This window comes from Augochlora pura, chromosome 10, assembly GCF_028453695.1.
Source record: "Augochlora pura isolate Apur16 chromosome 10, APUR_v2.2.1, whole genome shotgun sequence".
In the NCBI taxonomy this organism is placed as follows: Eukaryota; Metazoa; Arthropoda; class Insecta; order Hymenoptera; family Halictidae; genus Augochlora; species Augochlora pura.
In genome coordinates this window covers 21,431,672-21,457,342 of record NC_135781.1, presented here as the reverse complement: position 1 = coordinate 21,457,342, position 25,671 = coordinate 21,431,672, and the positions used below count along the sequence as shown (strand labels likewise).

Here is a 25,671-nt window from a genome sequence, read left to right as displayed (position 1 = left end):
AAATGACAAGTTATCATTAAACTGAAGATTTTATACATTCATAGCAAAACTAAAGCTAATCTTAAAGTGCTGTTATATTATTTACAATCTATAGTAAATATTCAAATGGGAAATAATTTTTTATGCAATTTGTCTTTATTAGAATTCAAGCAGCACATTTTCAATTTTCATAAAAAAACTGCTGTTCACTCATTATGTTTCGCCACCGTCGACGTATGCTAAAGAACGTAATAGTCGTTCAAACAGATATATTTATACCTCGACGCTAGTTCGCTATTTGTTACAACGTCGCAAGTCCAGTGCAAGTTCTGTAACAGCTAGTGGAGTATGTCGCAGTGTTTTCGTCTACGAGGAGTCGTTTCTTTCTATTCCGAGCAAGTATAAAATTATTCATATTAACACCATATTATTTAATATATTCAAGTGATATTGTGTAAATCTAAAACGCGATTAAAGTAATTAAATTGCAACAAATAAACGATCTGAATTTATTATTTTTCATATATAACTTTATTTATTCGCAGACATTATATAAATTTCGTAAGAAGAGTTTAAAATAATTAGACAAAACAGTAATAAAACGAATATGTTTTCTGTAAATGTTAAAGTATATTGTAAAAACGCGTTCAGCTAGCCTACAAAGTTCGTATAGAATGCATACGCAACAGTTTCGCTCACTTTAATCACTGAAGTCTCGTTTTTTATCGTTCACAAGGAAAACTCGGGGGTATTTAGCTATTTATATATCTGGCGTTACGCGCTATTCTCCTCTGTTTTTCCTTATTCCCCGAAGCTACTCGACAGTTTACATAATCTTCATAATATGGCTGCGTCGACTCGAACGCAGATAGATTCCACTGTCGATGCAACGGGAACAACAGCGGATCTCTGCAGACGATGCGCTTCAGGTATTCTTCGGCGCTTTATCCGCGCGTTTCTATAGCGTTTAACTTGTACACGGAACGATTTCGCTCTCCTCTTATCGTTTCTGAATTGCTTTATTTTGCACCGTGCCCACGGCCGACGTGCACGCCGAGAAATTTGCATCCGGTAATTCGCTGCGAATGTGCACGTGCGCGTAGCCTGTAACGTTCGCATGTATCTTTAAAACTTGTCCGTCAATTATCCGGCGCTGTTCTATGAATATGAATGGAGATGCGCGGCGCGGACAACCATGAGTTTTGAACGCGACGCCGGTGATCGATGTATTATACAACGAGGAACTCGCCGGAGAACGCAAGGAACTGTCCTGCACCCGTGCAGTTCTCCATGGTAGTTTCCGTGGTGGTATTCCCCTCTAAATTTATACCTATTTTACGGAATAAACACTTTGGGAACGATATCAGAAGAGCCACCCGTCTGTCAATTCAAAATGTGCAAGCTTTTTGAAAAGTTACGTTCACGAAGCGAAATTCCCCACTGTTCGCTGAAAACATTTGTGAAAATTAAAAGAAATAATTTATGGTATTTGCGACAAATTTGATCTACCATGATGTTTATATGATTTATAATGTGTACACTGCTGATTTTATGCAGTTATGTCAGAAATGAGTAAATTTGAAATAATAAAAAGATTAATAGAAGAAAGGAATATTATGATTGGCTTCTATGACTGACAACAATATAGACAATTTTTATTTTGCATAAAAATCCGTATTTTAATAATATGAATATCATGTAAGTACTGGTAATATTATCTGAATAGCATTCATATAATATGAATATTATATTTGTATTATAAAATTAATATTAGTGCAAATTGAATTTATTTTGAAACTCTTTAATACTTTCTCAAAATATTATACATTCTTCAAACTACTGTAAGACGTATAAAAATATTAATTATAGTAATCGCGATAGCAATCGGTATAAAAATTTATAAACGACGTGCGTGCAATTTTTCATTGAAAGTCTCAAAACAGAAAATCAGATAACTATTTTGAACGATGACAATAAATTCAATTGCGTTTATGAGTTTAAGATAAAAATCATTTATTACCTAACGGTGTGAAAAATGACTGTAAAATTCAGCATTTCTTTTAACATATATGAAATATAGTGATCCGATAATGACGGGAACACTGTTACAGCTTATCACTACAAAATTGAAGCAACTTGGATGAAAATGCAACCAACCGTTTTACGAAACTTCACGGCGAGAAGATTGCGATTAAAGTTCAGCAATAAATCATCCAAACGTTCTCCGTTGACACCTATTACGAGCGTGTAATAAATATTTTTAGGTCGCATAGCTGATATATTTTCAAAAACATTTACCATTCACGACATAAATTGTACATGCTGTAACCGCCGTAACTACAAAGTTTTGAAGTTGTGACCATTATTCCGGAGCGCAGAGTGCGACCTGCAGTGAACAGATATTGGAACATTTTTGTCGGAACTTTGGTGATATTTTTAATCGATAAATAAACTATACAGATATAAACATCAAATCACGGAAACATCCATAGAGGATTTACACTCGCAACCTAATTAATAGAAAGTCAGTTTATTTGTACGATATATGTTGCTATAATTTATTATACCTTGAATATATAGAATTTGAACAAAAGCATGTATAATTTATTTAACAATTAAGAAATTTCATTTTTCATAAAAAAATCAATTTAAGAGAATTATTTGTTGCCCAATTTTGATCTACGACAAACTACTGGCCCGAAGATTCTCATACAAATGTACCACAATTAACTTCATCTGTATTTAAAATTAATTAATCAAAATTTTAATGAAAAACCTATTATAATTTAAAATTTCTATTTAAATTTCTATTAAAAATCCATTATAATTGAAATTTTTCTGATTTATGCTATTAAAAGTTCATTATATCCTAGGATTGTAATAAAAGGCCAGAAGTCGCAAAACAATGAAGATAATGTAAATGACATTTCAATTTTTGCAATCCGTCACGATGGATTTTCCCCCCTTTGAGGTCTTAGCGATTCGCTTCGCCGTCGGACCCGAAGGACGTGAAAGGGGTATTTGGCAGAAGCGACAGCTCCCGCGGCAATCCTGCGCTCCTCGCGATTCGTCGCTCGGGAATCATTCCGGATGATTTGTCTTTCAGGAAGCTTCATGATGCTCGGAAATGCGGAAATTGGTGAGCAGAAGTCACCGTCAATGGACCGGGGATAAGCACCATGGCAAATCAAACGGGCAATTACTATGGGGACATTTATCAGTGGAATCGCACGGTGTCGACGGACGACCAGGACACGCGGATGGAATATTATCTACCGAATTGGACAGACCTTGTTCTGGCTGGGCTATTCACCATGCTGATCATCGTCACTATAGTAAGCTACTGCTCGAATGATTTAATCATGTTAATTTTAGATGAAACAAACTTTTGTTACATTTTTCGTTCCCATTCGGAGCTGTCGAGTTTAGACGATTTCACGCCATAGAGATTATCAGGATTTCGCAGACGAAAGATTTTGAAATTTTATGGATTTGTTAAATTGGATTTAAAGATAAGGCAGTTTAATTTTTATAGTATTATGTCGATTGTGATTGAAGTTATTTAATGATTTTAATAATGTGCTATTTTTATCTGTTGCGTTCTCCCAGAGGGTTGATCAAAGATTAGCTTAACTTTTAAGTTACACAAGTTCATTTAGATCCAGAGATAAAAAAGCTTCATTTAAATATTAATTGTTCAGGTGGCAGCTTATATTATTTATTATCTGGAGTATATTTAATAAGAAAGTTACCATTCATTTTTAGATTAAGTATTCCTGTGTTGATAGATACAGTTGAATGGAAAAGAGGATTCTGAAGAAATTAACAGAATTTACTAATATTGTTACATTTATTGAAAGAAGAAAAACATTGTCATCTAACTTCCAATTTTTACAATCGACTTGAACTATATTTTACTTTACATACAAATTGTATAGATCAACAATTCATTAGCAAAAATATATAAAAGAGTCTGAATGGATCTAGTTGTCATGAAATGGTCAAAACTATCCACCAATAAAGAATGGCTATCCTCTAAATCAGAGTAAACAGAAAAATGTTTTGATAAATTCAAGATTACACGAAATAGAAATTAATTACATCGTACAAATCAGAAAGTAGAACTAATCAAACCAGAGCCTTTCTTTTTATTTATAAAATTTGAAGAATATTGATCATTATTGAGATTTGCATGGGGCAGCAATTTCAGAAACACGAATTTTCCAAGACCCCGTTAATGGCAGAAGACGCAACGAAAATGAAATCGATCGTCCGAATGGGAAGCCTGTATTTATTGGAGCTATTATTTCAATGGCTTTTACAGAAAATTTGTCCGATGAATTTTCCTCCGTTTTCAAACTGCGCGGACTCGATATTATTTCTAACGGTGTTTTTATCCGCAAGTAAAACAGGATTGCTGAAGGCATAATATAAAACACCGGGAAATATTCTTGAAGGAATTTCATTTAACTGAAACCCGTTGCCCTGGGTCTTCTTCTTCCTTGCGCCAGAAAATTAAATTGGAATACAGATGGTTGGCCGGGTGTGCCTCAAAAATTTTACGAATGTAACGATGCCGTCGGAATATTCGAAGTCGCGTTTTTCACTGGATCGCAAATCAAGAATTCCCACATTTCAAAGAATCTCGTAGGATAAGTTTGTCAATTGTTAAACTCCCCTTCTGGTTACTATGCAACAATAGCAAAATAATAATAACAGTACAATCATTTTGCTTGCATTTAAGAACAACATTATTAAGTCACAGACTTTTTACTTTTTTACAGAAATTTATCGAATAAAATTTGATCTATAATTTTCATAATCGAAATAAAACTTTAACTGCTTAAGATTTATCTTTAGTTTTTTCTTTAATCTTGTTGAAACGCTTAAGGAACGTGTAGCAAATAAAAATGAAAATGATACGAAACTAATGTTTTTCTACATAAAATAAAGAACAATAATATAATCGTCTTATTAGATACATTTTTTATCAAAACTAATTTAATTACTAAAACAAGTTCACGTCTTGTTTTTATTACTGTGCACTCTAACTGGATGAAGTATTTTTGCTTTTCTCGATTCCTGCGTTGATACTGTGCCCACTGTTCACAATAATTGAAGCATAGTAATTACATCAGTGTTCAAAAATTGATAAACAGTAACTAGAAAAGGCTCAGTGGTTCCTATATGTTAATTAACTTTTCATTTTATTAAAAAGATTATAATTCGTTCAATAATTATTTTATATTTGTATAATTTAAACGTCTTAAATAGTCGATGAAAAAAGTATTTAATTTGTTGAAAACGTCCGACGTCAATTTAATAAGCGCAGTAATTGACGAACTCACCCTATTTGATATGAATCCTTGAATTTTTAATTTCTCAGCCCCTACGAATATTTTTAATTCCGTCGCAGGAATTTTTGCTATTCATATATCATGCGAATTTTTCAGCGATCTTCTCATCTGTGGCATTTCGTCGCCGTTAGTTTCCTTCCACACTCCTGCGACTGACAGTTCCTTGTTCCACGTTTCTTTAAATGCAACGTCATCGACAATGTCTTCGACAACGGTGCACAATCTCTGCAAATCATTTATTTGTTTCACTGCGTGTTGCAACACAATTTGCAAGATCGAAGCTAGCAGACCTACGATAATATCGATTAAACGAATCGTGCCCCTTTTAATGCTCCAGCGGATTCTGTGAAACTCTTTCGATGCGAAGAATTCTATCGTGAAGCAACAGCTAAGTTGCCGAGCAAATGAAAACAGAATAAAAATCAATAGAAGATCAATTATCCGCGGAAAGAATTGCACAAGCTAATAAAAACTCGAAAGTGATTCTTTCAATCTAATGCCATCGGAAAACGATTACTTTATGATCCATCGCTAGGCAGTCGAACAGGCAAGACGTTTGTTTTCTACCGCTCGCGAATTGTATACAAAGTAGTCCCCAGCGATTTACTAATTACCAATAGACAAGAACGCGTAGAAGTGTCAATAAGTGTGACAAACACAAAGCGGCCGACTTGGCTGTAGTGGCGAGTGCTCCTTGTGCTGTGTAACAGCGGCAGAATGGATACTGAACCAGAAAGGCCACCAATCCAGCTAAAAATCTCAAAATCGGGAACACATTTAATCGCGGAGGATATATAACTAAAATCACAAAAGATATTGGAGAAATCAACTCAGGTTTGTCTTCACAACACACGTCAACACTAACAAAAAAGAGGAAGATTCTTCCAGGTAAAGAAATAACAGATACATTCACACAAACATTCACACCATTGCAACCAAAAACGTGGTTACAAGAAATATCTACAAGGAATACATACAGCGCTTTGGCAGTAGACGACACACCAACTGACTTCACAACCGACACTAGCAATACAACCGTTGTAGAAAACCCACCTCCTATCTACATACAAGTTCAAATTATCGAACCGTTGGTAGAATTACTGGAGCAACAAGCAGGGACCAACAACTTTGTCTTGAAACAACTAAAAGAGAATCAAATAAAAATCCAGTTAAAGAAGTCAGAACACTATAGAAAAATAGTTAACGCGTTAAAATCCAAAAATGCAGACTTTCTTACTTACCAACCCAAAGCAGATCGAAGTTTCAAAGTATGTAGTTCTCCGTGGTATTCATCCAAAAACAAATGCAAACAAAATCACTGAAGAACTAAAACACCACAATCACATTGTTAGAGCAATAAACAATATAACCAAATACGACACGAAGCAACCGTTACCCCTATTTGCTATTGAACTTGAGCCAAACAATAACAACAAAGACATTTACAACATAGACAAACTACTAAACACAATTATAAGATTTGAACCACCTAGACCAAAACGCGACATACCCCAATGTTATCGCTGCGAAACGTTTGGACACACAAAAAACTATTTTCAAAAAATACCAACTTGCGTTAAGTGTGCAGGCAATCACCTGACAGCGTTATGTCCACAGCAAGGCAAAATAGATGAAGTTAAATGTAATAACTGCCAGGGAAAACATTCTGCAAGTTAGGAAGGCTGTATAGTGAGGAAGCAGTTACAGCAAAAACTATTTCCCATCTTAAGAAAGAGAACCGAAATAAACAATAACCAACTACATTATAAACCAATATTTACTCAAACATGAAACAATTCACCCCACAATCGACAAACTATAAATGTAAGCAACAAAACGTACGCCCAGGTATCTGCTGAAGGCAACACACAGCAATAAATTCAAACAATTAACACTCACGCAAATAACCACGCTGGAAAAGAATCTGTAGAACTAAAACAATTATTAATACAATCAATTAAAAACTCTGAACTCATTACAAATATGTTAACAGCACAAACCACGCTGCTACAGCAACAAACCCAACAATTATCTGTAATGTTAGAACTACTAACTAAAATCGTCAAGAACAACAATTAATGGATAGTAAACTTAAAATAGCAGTATGGAACAGTAATGGGCTACAACAAAGAATACAAGAACTCAAGGTATTTATCTATACTCACGATATTGATATCCTAACAATTTCGGAAACCCGTTTCACAAACAAAAACCATGTCAAAATTCCATTCTACACCATATATGATACAAAGCATCCATCAGGGAAAGCACGGAGGATCCGCCATCATCATTAAAAATAGTATCAAGCACCACTTACATAGCTTTACCAGACAATCTATCTACAATCAACAACAGTAACAGCGGAAACCTCGGCCGGAGAAATACAAATTTCAGCAATTTACTCACCTCCTAAACACAAACTTACAGTGGAACAATACGAACAATTTTTTCAAACCTTAGGAAAGAAATTTATAGCCGCAGGAGACTTTAACGCTAAAAACAAATACTGGAGATCGAAAAAAACATCACCCAGGGGAAGAACACTGTTGAAGGTTGTAGACAAGTTAGCATTAACAACATTATCTACAGGTGAACCCACTTATTGACCATGAGCAATGGAAAAAACTCCTGACCTGTTAGATTTTGCTATAGTCAAAGGATTAAACGGGCTACATTTCAAACTATCGTCAAGTTCGGAATAAGCTCTGATCATACCCCCATAATAATAAACTACTCGAAAAATCTGACACAACTAGAAAACACGCCTACCTTAAGCAACAATACAACATTATATATATACAACTATAAATCAACGCTTAACGAGGAATTAAACTGCAACATTACACTAAGGACCCCGGAAGATATCGAATATGCAGTGGACTACCTAACAAGAACAATCGTAGAAATAGTACGGCTATCCACCACTGCCAATGACAGGAAAAGTACAGGTCTGTCATATCCAGATCAAGTACTACAAAAGATTAAACAGAAAAAATTAGCGAAAGCACAATGGCAGAGGCATAAAACACCGGAAACCAAAAAAACTACTGAATGGTCTCACCAGGGAGGTTAAAAAAATCATAAAGGAACATACTAACAAAGAATTTAACAAATATCTTTCCAACTTAACGCCCAGCGAGAACACAAACTAATCACTTTGGAAAGCAACTAAACGACTAAGCCCACCAACTGTGCCATTACCTGCAATAAGAAAACCAGATGATTCGTGGGCAAAAACCTCCCTAGAACAAGCATCCACATTCGCACATTATCTACATCAAACCTTTCAACCTAACAACATGGCAGCGGAAGTGAATTGGAAGTGAAGTGGAATGAGTGGCACCGCCCTTATTTTCGATGACTTCAATCATCCTTTTTGGTAAAGATTTGTATAACATGGATTTGAATTTGTGGTAAATTATTTCATTCTCTTTGGATCCACTTTTTTAAATCGTGAATGTTTTCGAATTGCCTTCCTTCAGTATAGACAGCTCGCGATAACATTCCCCAGCAGTTTCCAATTATACTTAAGTCAGGGGAGCATGCTGGCCACTTTAAAACACGAATATTTTTTTCGTAAAATATTCTTGAACAATTTTTGCTGTACGTACAGCAGCGCTATCCTGCTGAAATACAAATGGCTTCCTAGCAATGTGTTCTGCATATGTATTAATTTGATTTTTAATTAGTTCGGCATATTTTATACTGTTCATTCGGCTCTGAATGAATTAAATATCGGTTTTCCCATTGTAACCAATCCATGCCCATATCATAACGCTTCCACCTCCTGCTTGTCGTCTGATTGTTTTTATTCCTTCTTTTCGTATATCATGGTAATAATATAAGTGTCCATCAGAACCATCCAAATTAAATTTTTTCTCATCAGTGAAGATAATTTTTTCCAGGACCTCTTCCAATGTATGTGTTCTTTTGCGAATAACAAACGTTCCTGCATGTGTCTAGACTGTAGGCGTGGTTATGTTTTCGATATTCGTATTCACACCCGCTTTGCGAGCAATTACTTTTGCTGTTGCACAAGAATTACTCGCAGCACGCAGAATTGCTCGTCTATCACGGTTAGATAGTTCAGTTGGTCTATCACTACTCTTCTTTTTACCGTAACCATCAACGTTTTTCAGTACATTGTATATTACTTTTCTACTCCTTTTAATTTCCTTCGCAATTTCCGTAATGGTAACTCTTCTTTTTCTCAAAGTAATAATTGTTGCAATTTCACCTTCAGTTAATTTTTTTCCACGCCCCATTGTGTAAATTTATAAATTGAATGAGTTAAAGCACTTAATGACTCAAAAACACTACGTTAACTCCTAATAGCACACGCGTGCTATCTTTTTGTTTGGGAGTGTAGGTTCAATACTCTACACCCTTTATACGGCAGATATTCCTACTACAACAAACAGTATAACATGTACATTTGCAGATGACACAAGCATAGTAGCAATACACAATGACCCTCAGGAGGCAGTAAAAATATTACAAAACCATATAAAATTAATAGAAAAATGGCTAAACGAACGTAGAATAAAAGTAAACCACAGCAAGTGTAATCATATCACCTTTAAAAACCGGAAAGGCAACATACCAAACGTCACACTACATAACAATGTAATACCGCAAACTAATGTAGTAAAATATCTAGGACTTCACATAGACTCAAAGTTAACTTGGAAACAACACATTTATAAAAAAATACAACAAATTAGAATTAAAAGGAAAGAAATGTACTGGCTAACCAGTAGACGTTCCAAACTAAGCATAGCTAACAAATTACTAATTTATAAGACCATAATAAAACCCATCTGGACGTATGGGATCCAGTTATGGGGCACTGCGGCGAAAAACCACATAGACAAAATGGAAGCCATGCGATCAATTATTATTCGAACAATAGTGGATGCACCATGGTACATAAAAAATGAAGAATTACGCAAGGAACTACAAATTCCATCCGTAAAGGATGAAATACAGCGAATATCCACCAAATATAAAACAAGAACAACAAATCATACAAATCCGTTAACTCATTCCTTATACACGCTCAATATCAATAGGAGACTGAAGAAAGAACACCCGCAGGACCTGACGACGCAAACTTGATCGCAAATATAACTATACTGCAACAGTGCTACCCCAATGGGGGTATCACCTACACGCTACCCATCAAGAATACAACAACTCGCCGAATGTCTCATGTGACAAATTGCAGGAAAATTTATTAGGGGTTAAAGAAAAAAAAAACTTTATGGTCCCTTCTTCTTGTGCTAATACCGTTCTTGTGTGCTTACTGGGTGCTCTAAAGTAATTTGAAATGTGGAATAAAATTTTTTTAAAAGAGATAGTTTTAAAAATCAAGTGTTCAATTATCTCATTAACAATAAAGACACGAAGATTATGCTAAATGGACTGCGAGTCTATATGGAAAATAAAAATTCTCTACCCCAATTGTAACAAACAGAAGTTAACACGATCAGTGCTGATAATCGAGCACTAAAATCCCCACATAGTTAAAGCAATTTAATTAATTAAAGCGAAACCAGAATGTTAATATTTATTATAGGGTGTGACATTAGAACTCTTTCGCGTCCGAAACATTCTAGTCAAATTCAATTTGTTCAAATATATTATAATAGAAATGAGTTTTCAAGATTGGCCAGAAATTAGTGTCAACCATATTTGGGTGACGCGTGCTCAGCGTGTTAAATAGATTTTTATCCTTATCCATTTTAATAAAAATACGTAAAGTCCGTACAATAAGTACAGATAAAGCTCATCACATACAATGAAAGTATATTACAAGATGATAGAAATATGAAAATATATAATAATGAACAGTGGAAATATTTCTAACAGCCTCTGGTTATCTTTATTTTGTCATATTAGTAAAAATTAATCCCGTTGGTTTTTGCTTGCATTGTTTCACAGTTTTGTGTGAAAGAATGCCATCAAAATGGAGTGCACAGTCATGAAAAATTAATTGCATAATTTATAACAGATATCGAGCAAGAAAAAGGTTAAAATCGTTCTGATAATTTCGTTGAGTCAATAAAAAACCATTTGGCATCTTCAAAAATCTGTCTCAACAAAATAAGTATACTCGTGTCTTTGATAGAAACATTGTATCAATGCAAATGATTCTTATTTATCCACATAAAATTCACATCAAGCTATGAGCGCTATTTAAAACTCGATGCTTCGAAGCCGCAATTATTTATGCAACAAGCTAAATACACAAGTAAAATTAACAGACCAAGAACAGACGTGTCAGTCATTTTTGATATTCGATTCCCTCGTAAACCGGTAGAATTTGCGCAGCATAATAAATAGATTTAATAAGGAAACATGGAACAACGAACGATTGCAATTCGTGAAGAAAACGATGAAACGAATAACAATAAACAATCAACGATACGTCAGATTACACAACATAGTTTAAATAATTTTTATTATCAACGACATCATTTTCTACATACACATTATTTTCTGCGTGTAAGCAAATGCGTAGGCTAAATTAGAACAGGGACGAGCTGTTCTTTTACAGTGTAAAAGTTCTGCAAGAAAAAATTATAAAGATTAATTTCAACCAATCACGGTGACGTTTAATGTCGGATGACTGTCATACGTGTTTTCTGTTGTGTCATAGGTAGGCAACACCCTGGTAATTGCCGCCGTGATAACAACTAGACGCCTAAGGTCCGTTACTAATTGTTTCGTATCCAGTCTGGCCGCTGCGGATTTATTGGTTGGCTTGGCTGTCATGCCACCGGCGGTATTACTACAGGTATAGTATAACCGGTATATTCGAAAGTGATAGGCGAACGTTGAAACGTATGCACACGGGAGGAACTGGGAACCGAAGTCTGTGACACGAGAAACTTGGAAACTCGAGTCACCTTCGCGAATAAGTAAGTAGCTGCAGCTACTTACTAAATTAACGCGTCGCTGCAGCACACGGAGCACCTCGTGCAAAGAATCATGTCTTTTTTTAATTGCAACACTAGAACCACGTAACATTACGCGCAACTGGTACGCGTTGTGTCTCGCTTAAAGCTGAACGCACGAGTACCTTGGGAAATATGAATGGCACGGCAAAATGTACACCCATACGTCCATAAGCATGTGGACACTTTCTTGATTAAGATAATTATCGTACAAAACTTGCGAAATCATTAATGAATATTATTACGATTTGGTACTACATCAAAGAATCTATTTCTGCAATCATGTATTCAACATTTCAGTAATAATAACAAAGGTAGCAATGAAATTTTATATTAAAAAATATGCTTATTCAGTATTTAATAAATACTTAAATAAATATTAATAATTATTGATATCTATTATGTATGCCTTTTTTATATTTTATTATTTATGTTATACATCGCTTATTCATCAAATGTGGTAAGTGTCCAGATACTTATAGATGGTTGTATGATCGTATCTCTAAAATTTGAAGATAGTGTCAATGAATTTTCTATGATAGACGCAATAATATTTCTTTTTTAAATAGAGGCCTGCATTTTCTGTTACATGTTCTGGTAATTGGTTACTGAGAGATGTTCAAAATATATTTGTACTTTTCGCATAATCGTTGTCGAGATATAATCTTCCAACATTCCGCCGCCATTAGCGTTACAGATGTGTGCGGCATGCAGCAGAGAAACGAGCGACTATAAAAGCTTAATTACTCATTTGGATGTTTTATTTTCGAGATTGCGAGTATACCATGTTGAATTATAAAAACGAGCACTTTAGATTCTAATTATTTCAGACAAATAAACGTGGGAACTAATGCCGATATTGTGCATAGTATATTGTACCGTAGCTGTTATGCGGAGGATTCTTGTGCAGCTGGCGTGGAATTTCGTTCGATCAATACCGAAAATTTTGCTTTGACTTACACTCAGAACTCGAAGAGAAATGGTCGAGCCGCGATGGAAATGTTGTGTCGCGGAAATGTATAACGTGAACTCAAAATTGGTGGAGTGCTTGCGCAGAGGCGGAGGTCACTTTCAAGACGCCGTGCCACGAAATAGAATGTTGTTCCTACACTTTAAGATGGTACGTTCAGGATTTCGTAAACAAAAACATTTTAATAAGTTAGTAAGCTTTCCGCGAGTAATTGTTGTTCTGCTACGCGCTGCATTTGCATCGGTGAACGCGAAATGTGGCCTTACACGCTCATTATCAACTAACTGTTTGCTACTGCTAACTAATAAAGCAAATAAAAACTCCACCTGTTACGTAAACTTCCCTCTAAATTACTCTGTTACTTTCTTTCGTTTTTCAAATTTTAATTGTTCACTTTGGTATTTCAAATGTTCATTTTAAACAGGAGTTTCCTCATTCCATGTTCAATTTTTCATAGTTATCACCAATTCCATAACACAAGCAATGAAATGAGAATACCTATATCGTATCAATAATCTGATCGTATATGATAAATGTTAACGTAAAAGCTTGTGTCAGCAGTTTAGTAACAATTTTAGTTTTGTAATCATTTTCATTCTGTCGGTCGTCGATATCGAAAGAGTTTTATTACGTACTGATGCATTGCATATTAAAAACTTGTTTTACATTCATCGATTCTAATCGAACAACAATTCTATTTTCCTGTTAAATAATAAATGGTGTAACAATAATATAATAACTGAACAGTACAGAAACGTTTGGAAAAATTGATATAGATAGAGACGCTTATTGCGTGTCGCCGTTTGAATGCAAGTAGTACAAGTCGACGATGGCGTGAGAAGTCCTTGCTCGTTCCTAGCTCGCTGAAAAATTCCCGCGCCCTGCGGAGGTACTGCAAAAAGCTTTCCTATGCAAACGAGCGTTCCCAGATTTCGGAGTACGTTACTGCATTCTGAAAAACATCAAGGCAATATGTCACGCCATAAAAGCGGAATGTCTGCGGTCATGAGCCGCAGCTGGACAGCGATCGAAGGCTGACAGCACGCCTCGCTCTGTCTCTTAAAACTGAAAATATTCCGTCGCGCAATTGCTCACGAAATACGAATATTCACGTTTGCATTGGCGTATGGAAAATAAAATCCACAAAGTATGTTTATTATGTTTTAAAACTGTTCGCTGCGGGTCTTAACCAATTGACTGTTTTTGACGAGAACACTCGTCGTAACAGAAAAGATGCTATTTCTTCGTGACGAGTATACCTGTCAAATTCAGGTAACTGGTTAAGAAGGATACGTACTTTGATATTCCTTATTAAGGTATATATTTTATAAAAGTGCTTTATTTAAATTCGACATTTGATCTTTTCAAAGATATTGCACCAGCTAATATTAGTCGAGCAGATATTCGAACTTACACACGCTCGTTTTCAGTATAATATTTGAAAGTCGATTACGAGGAAATGATCGGAATTTTGTAATTCTAATTCGTATTAATTCCCAAGTCTAAACCAGAATGCCTCGAAACTTATTGCAATTTGGGCGAACAGATGCGTCGACTCGCTGATATTTTCGGATGCAAAAATACGGGCGGAAGTCTTTCGCATCTCATCGATTCGATGGTGTATTTGATATTCGGATTTCTTGGATTAACCGGGCGAGGTCTAACGTAACCATTCGGAATGGACTTGGAAATTTCTCGTTTGTTCACAGTGTACGTTTATCACTGGCTTCGACCGCATTAGAGACAATTACCAACACTGATCGTTCGTTCTTCGGGAACGGCGAGGAGCAATTTTGCATATAGATTAAATCCGAGTTCGGGCATAATGAATGCTCTTCGATACGACGCAGTCCAATCATCTAACTAAATCCTGCGGAGACAATTCTTAATGTTTGTTACTCTCGGCGGGATCGGTTTCCTTACTTATGGTGATTACACGTCTGAATATTTTAGTGCTGGAGAAATGATACGAGGCCCTCGAAGATGATCGGTTCTCAATGCAACTCTCTCTCTTTTAGAAGCAACCGGTATTATACGAAGCCATTACAATATTATTATATTATCGTATAATGTAATTGAATTAAACGAAACAAATCAAGGGCCACCGGATTAGTTTACGTCTGATATAATATAATCATACTATAATAGATACTCAACAAAGAAAACCATAGTTAACGCGTTCAAGGTTTACGTAGTATTTGCAAGAATCGTGTTATTTATTGCTTAAGTTTTCATTTTTATTAAGCAATTTTATTTACTATGATCTATGCATGACTTATAATAAGAGTGTAATGTAAGTACGAATAATGCTATTTGAGCGAGATTCGTATGACAAGAATAACATATTATAAAGCTTCAAAAGTAATTCAAAACGATAGATCATTCTCCAAGAAAAACGATTAAAAGACAAAATTTATAGGAAACTTTTAACTGTCATATTAGATGCATGCAAAAATTACTTCGCAGCCTTTTAATAAATGATAAAATCGATTTGAATGCATTTTCACGTGGTGAGTTCTACATATGATACAGTTGGACACGCGGCACTAGAATGACTAGCGACAATTCATCGTCGGAGAAAATAATATCCAGCACGAAATCAGGCGATGCCTACAGCAATCAAGTTTTTTCGTAATAAAACAGATCCAGTTCTTTTTTTTTTGCAGGATAAAGACGAAATAAGGTAAGCACTGTCGCAGCAAGAAGGAATACGAAATGGAAGTAACAATCGCTGCTGACCCGTAACAAAAGTGCCCTCCAGACACAGAAATAATTAATTCGCATCCTCCCTCTTCCAAATAAAGTAAAAACTTCCGGAATAATTAACGAAGCTCGACAGAAACGGAATACATTATGGCATATTCAGCTCTACGGTGTTCGTTGACCATTGTTAAATATAAATGAATATCTGATACCGGGTATATGTAAAATCGCGACGAATCCATAAGGCGAAGAAAAGAAGGTACATTTTATCGACGACGAGACATAAATCATTTATTCGCAAATAACAGCAGATTTTCATTTACGATATCTGCGAATTCCAGAAACAAGAAATACTTAGGAAAACGAACTGAACAGAAATGTTATCGGATCTTTTATTCATTTACAAAATCCTTAATAATCTTGTTAAATGTCCTGACATTTTGTAAAAATTATATTTGTATGCACTGTTTCAGTCCCGTAGACATATTTCTACTTTTCGTCCTGAATTTCACCGCACGCTTTATGGTTACCATAACTCTTTCAATTGTCTACTAGAACTCTCTTCGAAACTCACACCCATACTTCAGACACTACTATATTACAGCTAATGCTTACCATTCTGGAACCTAATTCTTCTCATTCTGTATTAAACTTTCTTTTACATAATACAAAATTATTATGTTACTATACTATGTTGTACTCGTGCGACATCTATATAAAATCTCTTGTTTCATTTTTTCTTTGGGTCCTCAAGTTGATCTGATAATCAAAAAATCGCATAATTATTACCGTAGTCGATGCCTGGTGTCACCGAAGATAATTTCAATACACAATTATTATTTATTAATGGAGATTAATTTTCGAAGGTTTCTCATCGGATTGGATGAACAATGATTACACACGTTATACAATTACGCGACGAGCAGCTTTCGGTGAAGTTAAGAAAATCAGTGGACCAGGAAACATTCTCGATTGCTCGCCAGTAAATGGGAAAACCGATTAGGTAAACGCGTTTAAAAGCTGATAGGAAAAGTTCGCCGGGCTTTTATGAAATTTTGCGCCTCCGTCAGAGAGATTCGATGGTCCGTCGTCTGACTTAAAACGACCATAAACTCTCGTGCGTAATGGAATCAAGCATTAAAGACGTACAATGCCACGAGCAATATACCAACAACCATTTAGATACACGTACACACGCGCGCGCACGCCTCGATGAGCTGCAAAAGGAGGAAACAGGTACAATGGCGATCCTTATTTTCTCCCCGTCCTTTCTTGCGCTACGTATTACAGACTATCCGTGAAGAAGAAAATTATTACGAGCTGAGTAATACTGCCACTTCGAGAAAAATGAAACGAGATTCTCCTCGAGCAATGATAAAAAGAACCTATTTGGTTTCATCAATACGACGTGCTTCTGCCTGAGTTCTTAAACGCGTTGACTACCATGATATTCGTCTAAGGATCGTGCAATTCATCTTCCACGCTTGAAAATTAATTGAATACTTTAGAATTTGGATATTTACCGCGTTATTGTAAAACTGTTTATAAATGATGGAAGATAATCGACACCATAGTGTGCGATGTAAAAAGGCTGCTACAAGTGTTTATAACAGAATTGGATTATTTTTTTATTCGGATAACGATAGGAAAGACGGATTAACGAATAAAGTTTTACTCCACAATATCGAATAAAAATTCGTGAAAATAAAAAGTTACTTGTTCTCCGAAAAAGAATTTATTTGTAGATAAATGAAACAAGAAAATAATCGATTTGAATCAAAATTGAAAAATATAATGCTTTCACATTGTTTATTGATTAATTTCTACCATTTTCATTTTTGCACTTTATTTTTCACCTGCTGAATCGAAGAGTTTGATGATTGATATGTAACTAACTTATACACATAACTGGCACAGCTTCAAAATTACGTAAAAAAATAGTCAACAATTATTCACATTAGTATTCGAATAATTTTATAATCTTAATTCGCATAATTTATTCGAATGAACAATGAAGAACCATTTGAATGATTTATATTCACCTAAAAATTCATTTCAATAATTATTTTAGATAAATATTTATTCGTATATTTATTCGCTGATTTGCAATTAGTTGCCTTTTATTTAAATTAGACCTTTGACTTTCATTATTGTACTCTTGCGTGCTGCATTAAATTGATTTATAATAAAAGTCTGTTGCTTTATCTGAATCCTTTATGAATACATTTATCAGTTTTAAGTATACATTTTCAAAACAGAAGAAGACACAAAAAAATGTTCGTCTTTTACTTTCGTCATAAAATCTATTCCTACTGATAAAAGTTATTTCGTTGTTTGCATTTTTTAACTGTATTCGTAAATCTTGACTGTTTAGTTTTTCTTATAAATTACGTTGATTCTGTGGCATTTTTGTGATCGCTATAAAAAAAACAACTAAAATGCAAGTTTCTAAAGCATGGACAGCTGGCAGAACAGTTAATCTCGATGCGGAATATTAGAAGTACAAATAAATATGATGTACAGTCTCCTTTGAACTACTGATCCAGTTTCTACGGTTCGATGGAAATCAAACAATCAGTGCTTCCAAGTTTCAATTGGGAGCCCATGAAAAATGACTCCACCTCTATAAAATCGCGGTTCCTTGCTCCATTAATTAACCTTTTTACGTATTGTGCATGGTTCATTATGGCTCTCAGTGCTTTCCACATACAAAATGGAATTCCGAAGTGCATACTTTAATGAGTCAAACGCATCATTAATTTACTTTGGTTAGAGAAAGAAAACGCAACCTCTGCAATCTAACATACTGTTGCATTTAAATAGTAGCATACGTCTGTGAAGTACCGTTATGTGTTCTATAAATCTAATTTGATGCAAATTCAATCTCCGATGAGGCAGCCTGTCAAATAAACGAGCCCAGTGAATGAACATTCCCAGTATTACATGAAAAAGTAACATTTATCATTTTCTCTTCGCATTAAACTTTCTACAATACTTCTATCTTAAATCTATAAATCACTTGCGGATATTGTTTTGCAAAAATTGATCGATTTTATTAAGCATCCATTCACTGGTCGTTTAACGTATTTTTAACTTAACCTTATATTACGCTATTTAAAAAAGCTGTAATAAAAAAAATGCTTGAGATATATTAACATTAGATACATTATGCAATTATATAACATAATATTATTAAGCCGAAAAATAGGAAAGATCGCCCTAGGGTTAAGTCCTTGCCTAAGTCTTTTATCTTGAAAACTATAAATCGGCACAGGTTACTGAAACAGATAACCAGTTACCAGGTTGCAACGTAAGGATTAAAATGTGATTCCCTTATAGTTTATGTGATCATAAAGAACCGTTACATGACGCTCCCTTCATTTCGAGGAATCAGTGGCAGAGCCCAATGCGGTCTGCGCGAGACTTGAATTTAAAAGAATGTTACGGATCAATTAATTGCGAGGTCTCCGAATTCGTTTGTACGTTTAGTAGACCAGTCCGAACCGAGCCAGATGATGTGACTAATATAACGAAATTTGCCAAAGCTCACAGGTGGTACTTGGGAGCTAGGCGAAGTGCTCTGCGACTCCTGGGTTTCCCTCGACGTTCTCCTCTGTACTGCCAGTATACTATCGTTATGCGCCATATCCATAGACAGGTAAGTTGTCCGCCGTAATTCGAAAACGTGGCACGTAGGCGGGACGAGATTACGGGTGTAGTTTTTCTTATGCACGTCGAACAAACCGTCCACCCACACCCTACCGTACCTGTATCGTCGGCGAAACGTTTGCCGATGTCGAATCGGCGAAGTGCGAGCTCCCCCGGTTTAGTCGACGAAGGCATCGACGACAGAGGATCGCCGAAAAGTTTGCCCGAGATTTTACAGCACAGTTAAGGAAATCGGGTTTACCGTCGTCTAGCGTTCCAATCACGTCGCTGACTTGTTGTGTCCGCACAGTTTTCGTCGACCTTCGCCGGACCAACACTGTAGATAAATGCATTACTGAAAATTAGGTTCACACGTCCGGCTTTTTCTCGTTTTCATTACAGCAGTCAATGCTTATTTAAGGTCTGCTTAAGGGAGAGCTATTTTGTACCCATGTGAACGAAATTACCAGAAATATTTTTTCTGTTCACAGTACATTTATTTATATAATACTGTTAAACAATACATTTAGGTAACTGTTAATTCGAAAAGAAAATGTAGAAAATGAAAAGACTGATCATATAGTTTTATCAATATGTGTTCTTTATGCACTGAAAAATGTAACTAGTATGTTTTAACATAAATATGTGCACGTTTCAATGAACTCATACTATTTTAAGGAAAGCCAATGTATTGATAAAATCATAACGATATCGCTGAAAGCAAAGACAGAACTGATTGTTTTATCAAGATCCTAAGCGATTGCAACCAAAACTAACACTTTGTCTGTGACCAGTATAGATTGCAAATTTTATATAATTATAACAAAAATGAGTCGAAAATTTAAGAATATCACCTTACTATTTTCAACCTATACTGTTGATGTAATTAAAGAAAGAGATGAATTTCTGCTTAATTGTTTTTAAGAATAAATTATATGGAGTAAATTACGATAAAATACGAAATAAATAAAACTACACTAATATGTATTAAATTTATACAATCTAAATATAATAAATACTTAAAGTTCCTTGTGTAACTAGAACTATAATTTGTTTCAACTCAATATAAGTATAAAATAATATTAAAATAGAAAAGCGAGTACAAATAAAAAAATCATTATATTTTCCTTTACTTCGATCACTTGAGCTTCGAAACTTACGATATTATCGCTGCTTATCGATAGAATAGTGAAACCTCCATACAAGAGTGCTTGCGATTGCATACTCATAATTAAATGAACTTGCATAATTTGATTGCTATCCTCGAAGAAGGTACATAAATGTTTGCCGGCCTGAATATTCGGTTCTGCAATGAATATTTCAACGCTCAGCTTTTACGTGCCTCGATAAAATCGTCTCTATATTGATTTTCGCTGCTGTTTTTCCAAAATAATTGCAGCTGTGGAATCTCTACGAATACTTCCGAACTTGTGGATTTTGCAGTTGCTTACCGCACACATGAGAGAATTTTTGGGAAATTTTTGCAGAATTTTTTACGTCATCTGAATGTGTTGAAAACTATGCGAAATACGTGGACTGTATATAGATGTTTACACACTGGCCCGATAAAAATAAGATTTAGTTACAATAACGTGATTATTATAATAATTTTAGCCTTGGCATATAGACGGCACTGCCAAACGATGCGATTAAGATTACAAATTTCATTATTATGCATATCGGGTGATTAACAATTCCTGTGTGAGCAAGCGATGCGCTAAAATTATAATAGTTTACTCTATATCGATTGATGATAGTAACAAAGTCACGTGGAAACCATTTACGAGCGTGTTATGGTCAACGAGCGTATAACCATACTTTTCACTTTTAAAAATCACTTTAACTTTTCGATGATAAATCTGATTTTTATATTTTAGTACAACCAACTTTAATTACTTTGTATTGTGTATCTTGTTGGCAAATTATGCTTTCATTGTTTCGAAATGTCTATTCACGCTTGTCTAACAACACTTTTAAAATAGAATTCAAAATTTATTTACAACAAATTCTCATAAAAAAAGGATTTCAAGCATTTAAAAATGTTTTTAAAGATTATATTTGATGCGTTAAGAATCATTTCCAAAATCTTATACCAACAGAACAAACAGACGTCCCTTGTCAAAAATATTGGATAAATACAAACGATTTTCATTTATGCGCAAGTATTGTTTTACTCGTGCTATCCCACGTGTCAAATTGACGCTATCGTCAAAGATCCATATAGCCAGGAGGCAAACAATTTCTTTTACTAAATATTTTATCTAAAAAAAATACATTTACACAATATTTTCTTTACAATTTTCACATAAAATGAAACGATGCGTCGGTCAAACTGCTTTTTTACACTCGTCGCAGCGTGCAATATGTACATTTGCGTTTGACTACTGCAGTAAAATGACTACAGTATCAATTCCACCCTTCACTGTTGCTCAGCGTTAGTTTTCACTGGCTTTGTTATCGGTCACATCCATTTAAAAGTCCTCCAAAGTATTAGATTTGATCTTCCTGTAACTGCTAGACATTTTTTCGACAATAAAAAAAGAAATGACATGTCTTCTCTTTCTCAGGAAATTCGTATGTGTCAATTATTATAACATACAAGACAAATATTGTCACATCTTTACAGTCATATGCTTTTTTCAAGGTCATAGAGTTTAAGATGAATTTTCCTAAAATTAACAAAAAGAATATATTTTGAAACATGAAAATAGTCAAATTGATATCAAAGATGTACTAGGATTACGATTGATGCTCCAAACTGCAATTATTTTTGCATTGTGCTAACGAAAACATCGAATTATCCCGCCTTATTGAACGTTTGCTAAAAGACGAAAATGTTCATCGAAATCTTATCTTTCGAGACCGGCGCATTTTCCATCGGCATACGGATCTGCAATTTACGTATTTCAAACCTCAATCTGAATTCTCACGGAGCATAGGTAGCATGCATGGTCTGTGCGAAAAGGTTCACTGATCTAATCACATAAAAATGTTTCCGTTTTCCCCGGGGGTTGCCGAGATTTCCTCTTCAAAGAAGTCTGACCCTTTCTGTGTACATCTTTTGTTTCCGTCGCGTGCCTTTTGTGATTTCATATATCCCTGGAAAATCTCGTTGACGATTTTCTTCTGGTTGCACCACATAATTTCAAACGACAATCTTCAACCGGAACTTGCAACAGGATGTAGGATAGTGGAGCCGATTGTTTTATTAATTATTTTATTCTTTGACTTTGTTTATTTTCGAATAAAAAATATAATGTCTGTTTATTCTGGTCACGCTAGATTAACCGACTCATAAATGCGTTTACTAAAGTTTATCGTGGAAAAAAGGTTCAATATCGATGTTCTGAAACTTGAACAGTTTCGGATGATCTAGTTTGGAAGTGTTCGATTAATTAAAATTGTTTACTCTCATAGATCACCAGGAAGTTTCACGGGAAGTCTGTAGCCGTGGATCTGCTCGGTAAACAGCTGCGAAGATTGATGCGTCTATAATTGTTCAAGAATACTGGAAGTAGTTGAACTTAGCGACCGTGCCTTACTTGTTGACTGTTCGAGAAATTGTTTTCAATATCTTCTGAAAAATTTTCTTTGAAAGCCGTGTTATTAGTTCCATGTACTCAATTTTTAGTGGAAATATTCGTTGTTTATCTCATACATAACATCTTCTGAAATTTATTCATTACTAAATATATTTTTCGAGTCATCAATTTTTTAATTGAATTTTTCTAATAATTCGTAGATCGGTACTTTCATGATTCACATTGCATTTCGCCAAACAATGTAATCAACAATATTGAGACTGCAATGGCAATCATACAAGATTACCGTATTATGTTCAAATATAATAATTACGTATAACTCAGTAAAGAGTTAGGTATGGATGTACTAGGATTTTCGAAATTTATTGTTGTTGTAGTTCAGTTAGGACGAAGCAGACCTTATTCAAACAAAATCTGATCCTACTAAAATTAATGACTGAACTGTTATGGCAATAGCTCATTCCATTTTAAACCTAACATTACGAAGACATTACCTATCTACTCAACTCCTGATGAGTAATTTCAATTAAAAGTTGTGCGATTAGGTTCAATAAGAAGTTCTATATAAGGTGTTAAAAACATGCTAACAAAATTGTCGAACAACTGTCTAAATCGAGCTGAACATTGCCATTTTAATGATTATAACTTTAATTTTATTATTATTAATCTATAATAATTTATCATAACTAGCATATCACTGATCTATAACAATTTATAATAACTGACGAGTTATATTTATTAATCATTAATCGAATTAGCCGTCGTAGATTATACAGTCATCAGTAGACTACGAATATTATACGTTTATCACGAAAATTACTATGATTACAAAGGGTAGAAAGATTAAAAGTAATTAACAATGTCGTCATACTACTTTCAACCTATTAAAATTATTAAAGAAATAATGAAACGTCTAAGTTGTTCCTGTTTTTGGGATCGCAATCTGGTCATTAGAAGCATCCTAATACTAAAACTGGCACATCGAATTTCCTATTAAAACTTCGTGAACATATTTTTAAGACGTATCATATACAATGGACAATCTGCTGGTTGATTTTTAAAATTATTATAGAATAGCCGTGTAATATTTTTACAAAGTTTATTACTTTATCGAAAAGAGTAAACCTACCGATTAATTATACAAAATAATTTCACTGAATTGACACCATAGGACTTATTTTATGGGGAACTGTTTAATGACCGTTGTTACATTAATAGTTCAATAACAATTCAATAACTCATGGGAAATACGAGCTATTTGCGTAGCCACGATTTAAAAAATTAGCACGACAGGATAGACTAGTGTGCTAGTCATGCGTGAATTAAAATTATTCCTCATAATTAATCGGTATGTTCACTCTTTCTAATAAAGTAAAGAACTTCGACAAATACACACCGTTTTTTTAGAAACGAGAAGGAAACCAACAAATCGCCCACCCTATAGTATTAGTTTGACACTTTTCAATCGTCTGCATGAGTTGCCATCCTTAATGATCCTTGGCGATTTGATCCCGCCACAAAATTAAACGAGGTCAATTTCCGTTCAAGGTATCTAGCCATAACTCAACCACTAACATATAGCCGACGACGTCGAAGTAAAAGACTGGCTGGTCTGATGATTGTAGCGGTCTGGGTCTTAGCCGGCGCAATAACCAGCCCTCCTCTACTGGGATGCTTTCCACGTGCGACAAACCGCGACACTAAAAAATGCTCGTACAATATGGACTCTTCGTACGTGATATTCTCCGCGATGGGATCGTTTTTTCTACCGATGCTGGTCATGCTTTACGTTTACGGGAGAATCTCTTGCCTGATCGCGAGCCGCCATCGAAACCTGGAAGCCACCGGCAACGAGAACATCCAGCCCCGCAAAAAGATCCTGGTAAGGACCTTGTCAGCTGGATACCACAGACGTGCAGAGCTCGAACCAAGGAATTAGGTCACCTAGGCTCTAGAAAACTTCTAGCATTCTTTTACAAATTTTTCTCGTAACAGTATAAAAATAGAGAAAGGTACATCTTTCTCTAAATGTATTAGGACACCTGTTCGTTTAGTATAAACTGTAATTTTTCATTTAGTTCAGATAACGTCTGAAAATTTGTTTGCAAGTTTTATTGCACCATAATGTCGAAAATACATATTAAGTTATGTCATTTGTGCAATTGATTTACTTCTTTATGATATTTTGTTCATTGGAAACGTACGTTGAGAGCACGTTTCAAATGTCGTACACACGCACCTAATTTTCAAATAAATTGAAGAAATTACAAGAATTTCTTATTGATTTCTCAAATTCATTTAAATTTTTGTACGTGTCCTAATACTTTTGTAGAGGAATAACTCAGGAATAATTCTATAATTTTCAGCTTTCTTCACTTTACGAAATAACTGAGCTAGTGCTATATTTTGATAATTTGCACATACCATAAATACACAGAGATTCATAAACACATAGAATTTCGTTTAAAAATGTTAACTTTTGTGACAGTTCTGTACATTTGATTAAAAATGTC

General features: G+C 34.8%; 1 protein-coding gene across 2 annotated transcripts in view; it reads left to right on the top strand.

The window, feature by feature from the left end:
• The first annotated feature begins 301 nt into the window (after positions 1-301).
• Positions 302-25,671, top strand: part of LOC144475826 (putative G-protein coupled receptor No18) — a 30,239-nt gene continuing 4,869 nt past the window's right edge. The window contains exons 1-5 of one of the 2 annotated variants that reach the window (XM_078192133.1): positions 302-374; positions 3,086-3,314; positions 11,998-12,135; positions 19,514-19,626; positions 24,707-25,040. In XM_078192133.1, the coding sequence (XP_078048259.1) occupies positions 3,159-3,314; positions 11,998-12,135; positions 19,514-19,626; positions 24,707-25,040 (741 nt within the window). In that variant the 5' untranslated portion in view covers positions 302-374; positions 3,086-3,158. Of the gene's footprint in view, positions 379-3,085; positions 3,315-11,997; positions 12,136-19,513; positions 19,627-24,706; positions 25,041-25,671 lie in introns of both variants that reach the window. The other variant, XM_078192134.1, reaches the window with a different exon arrangement.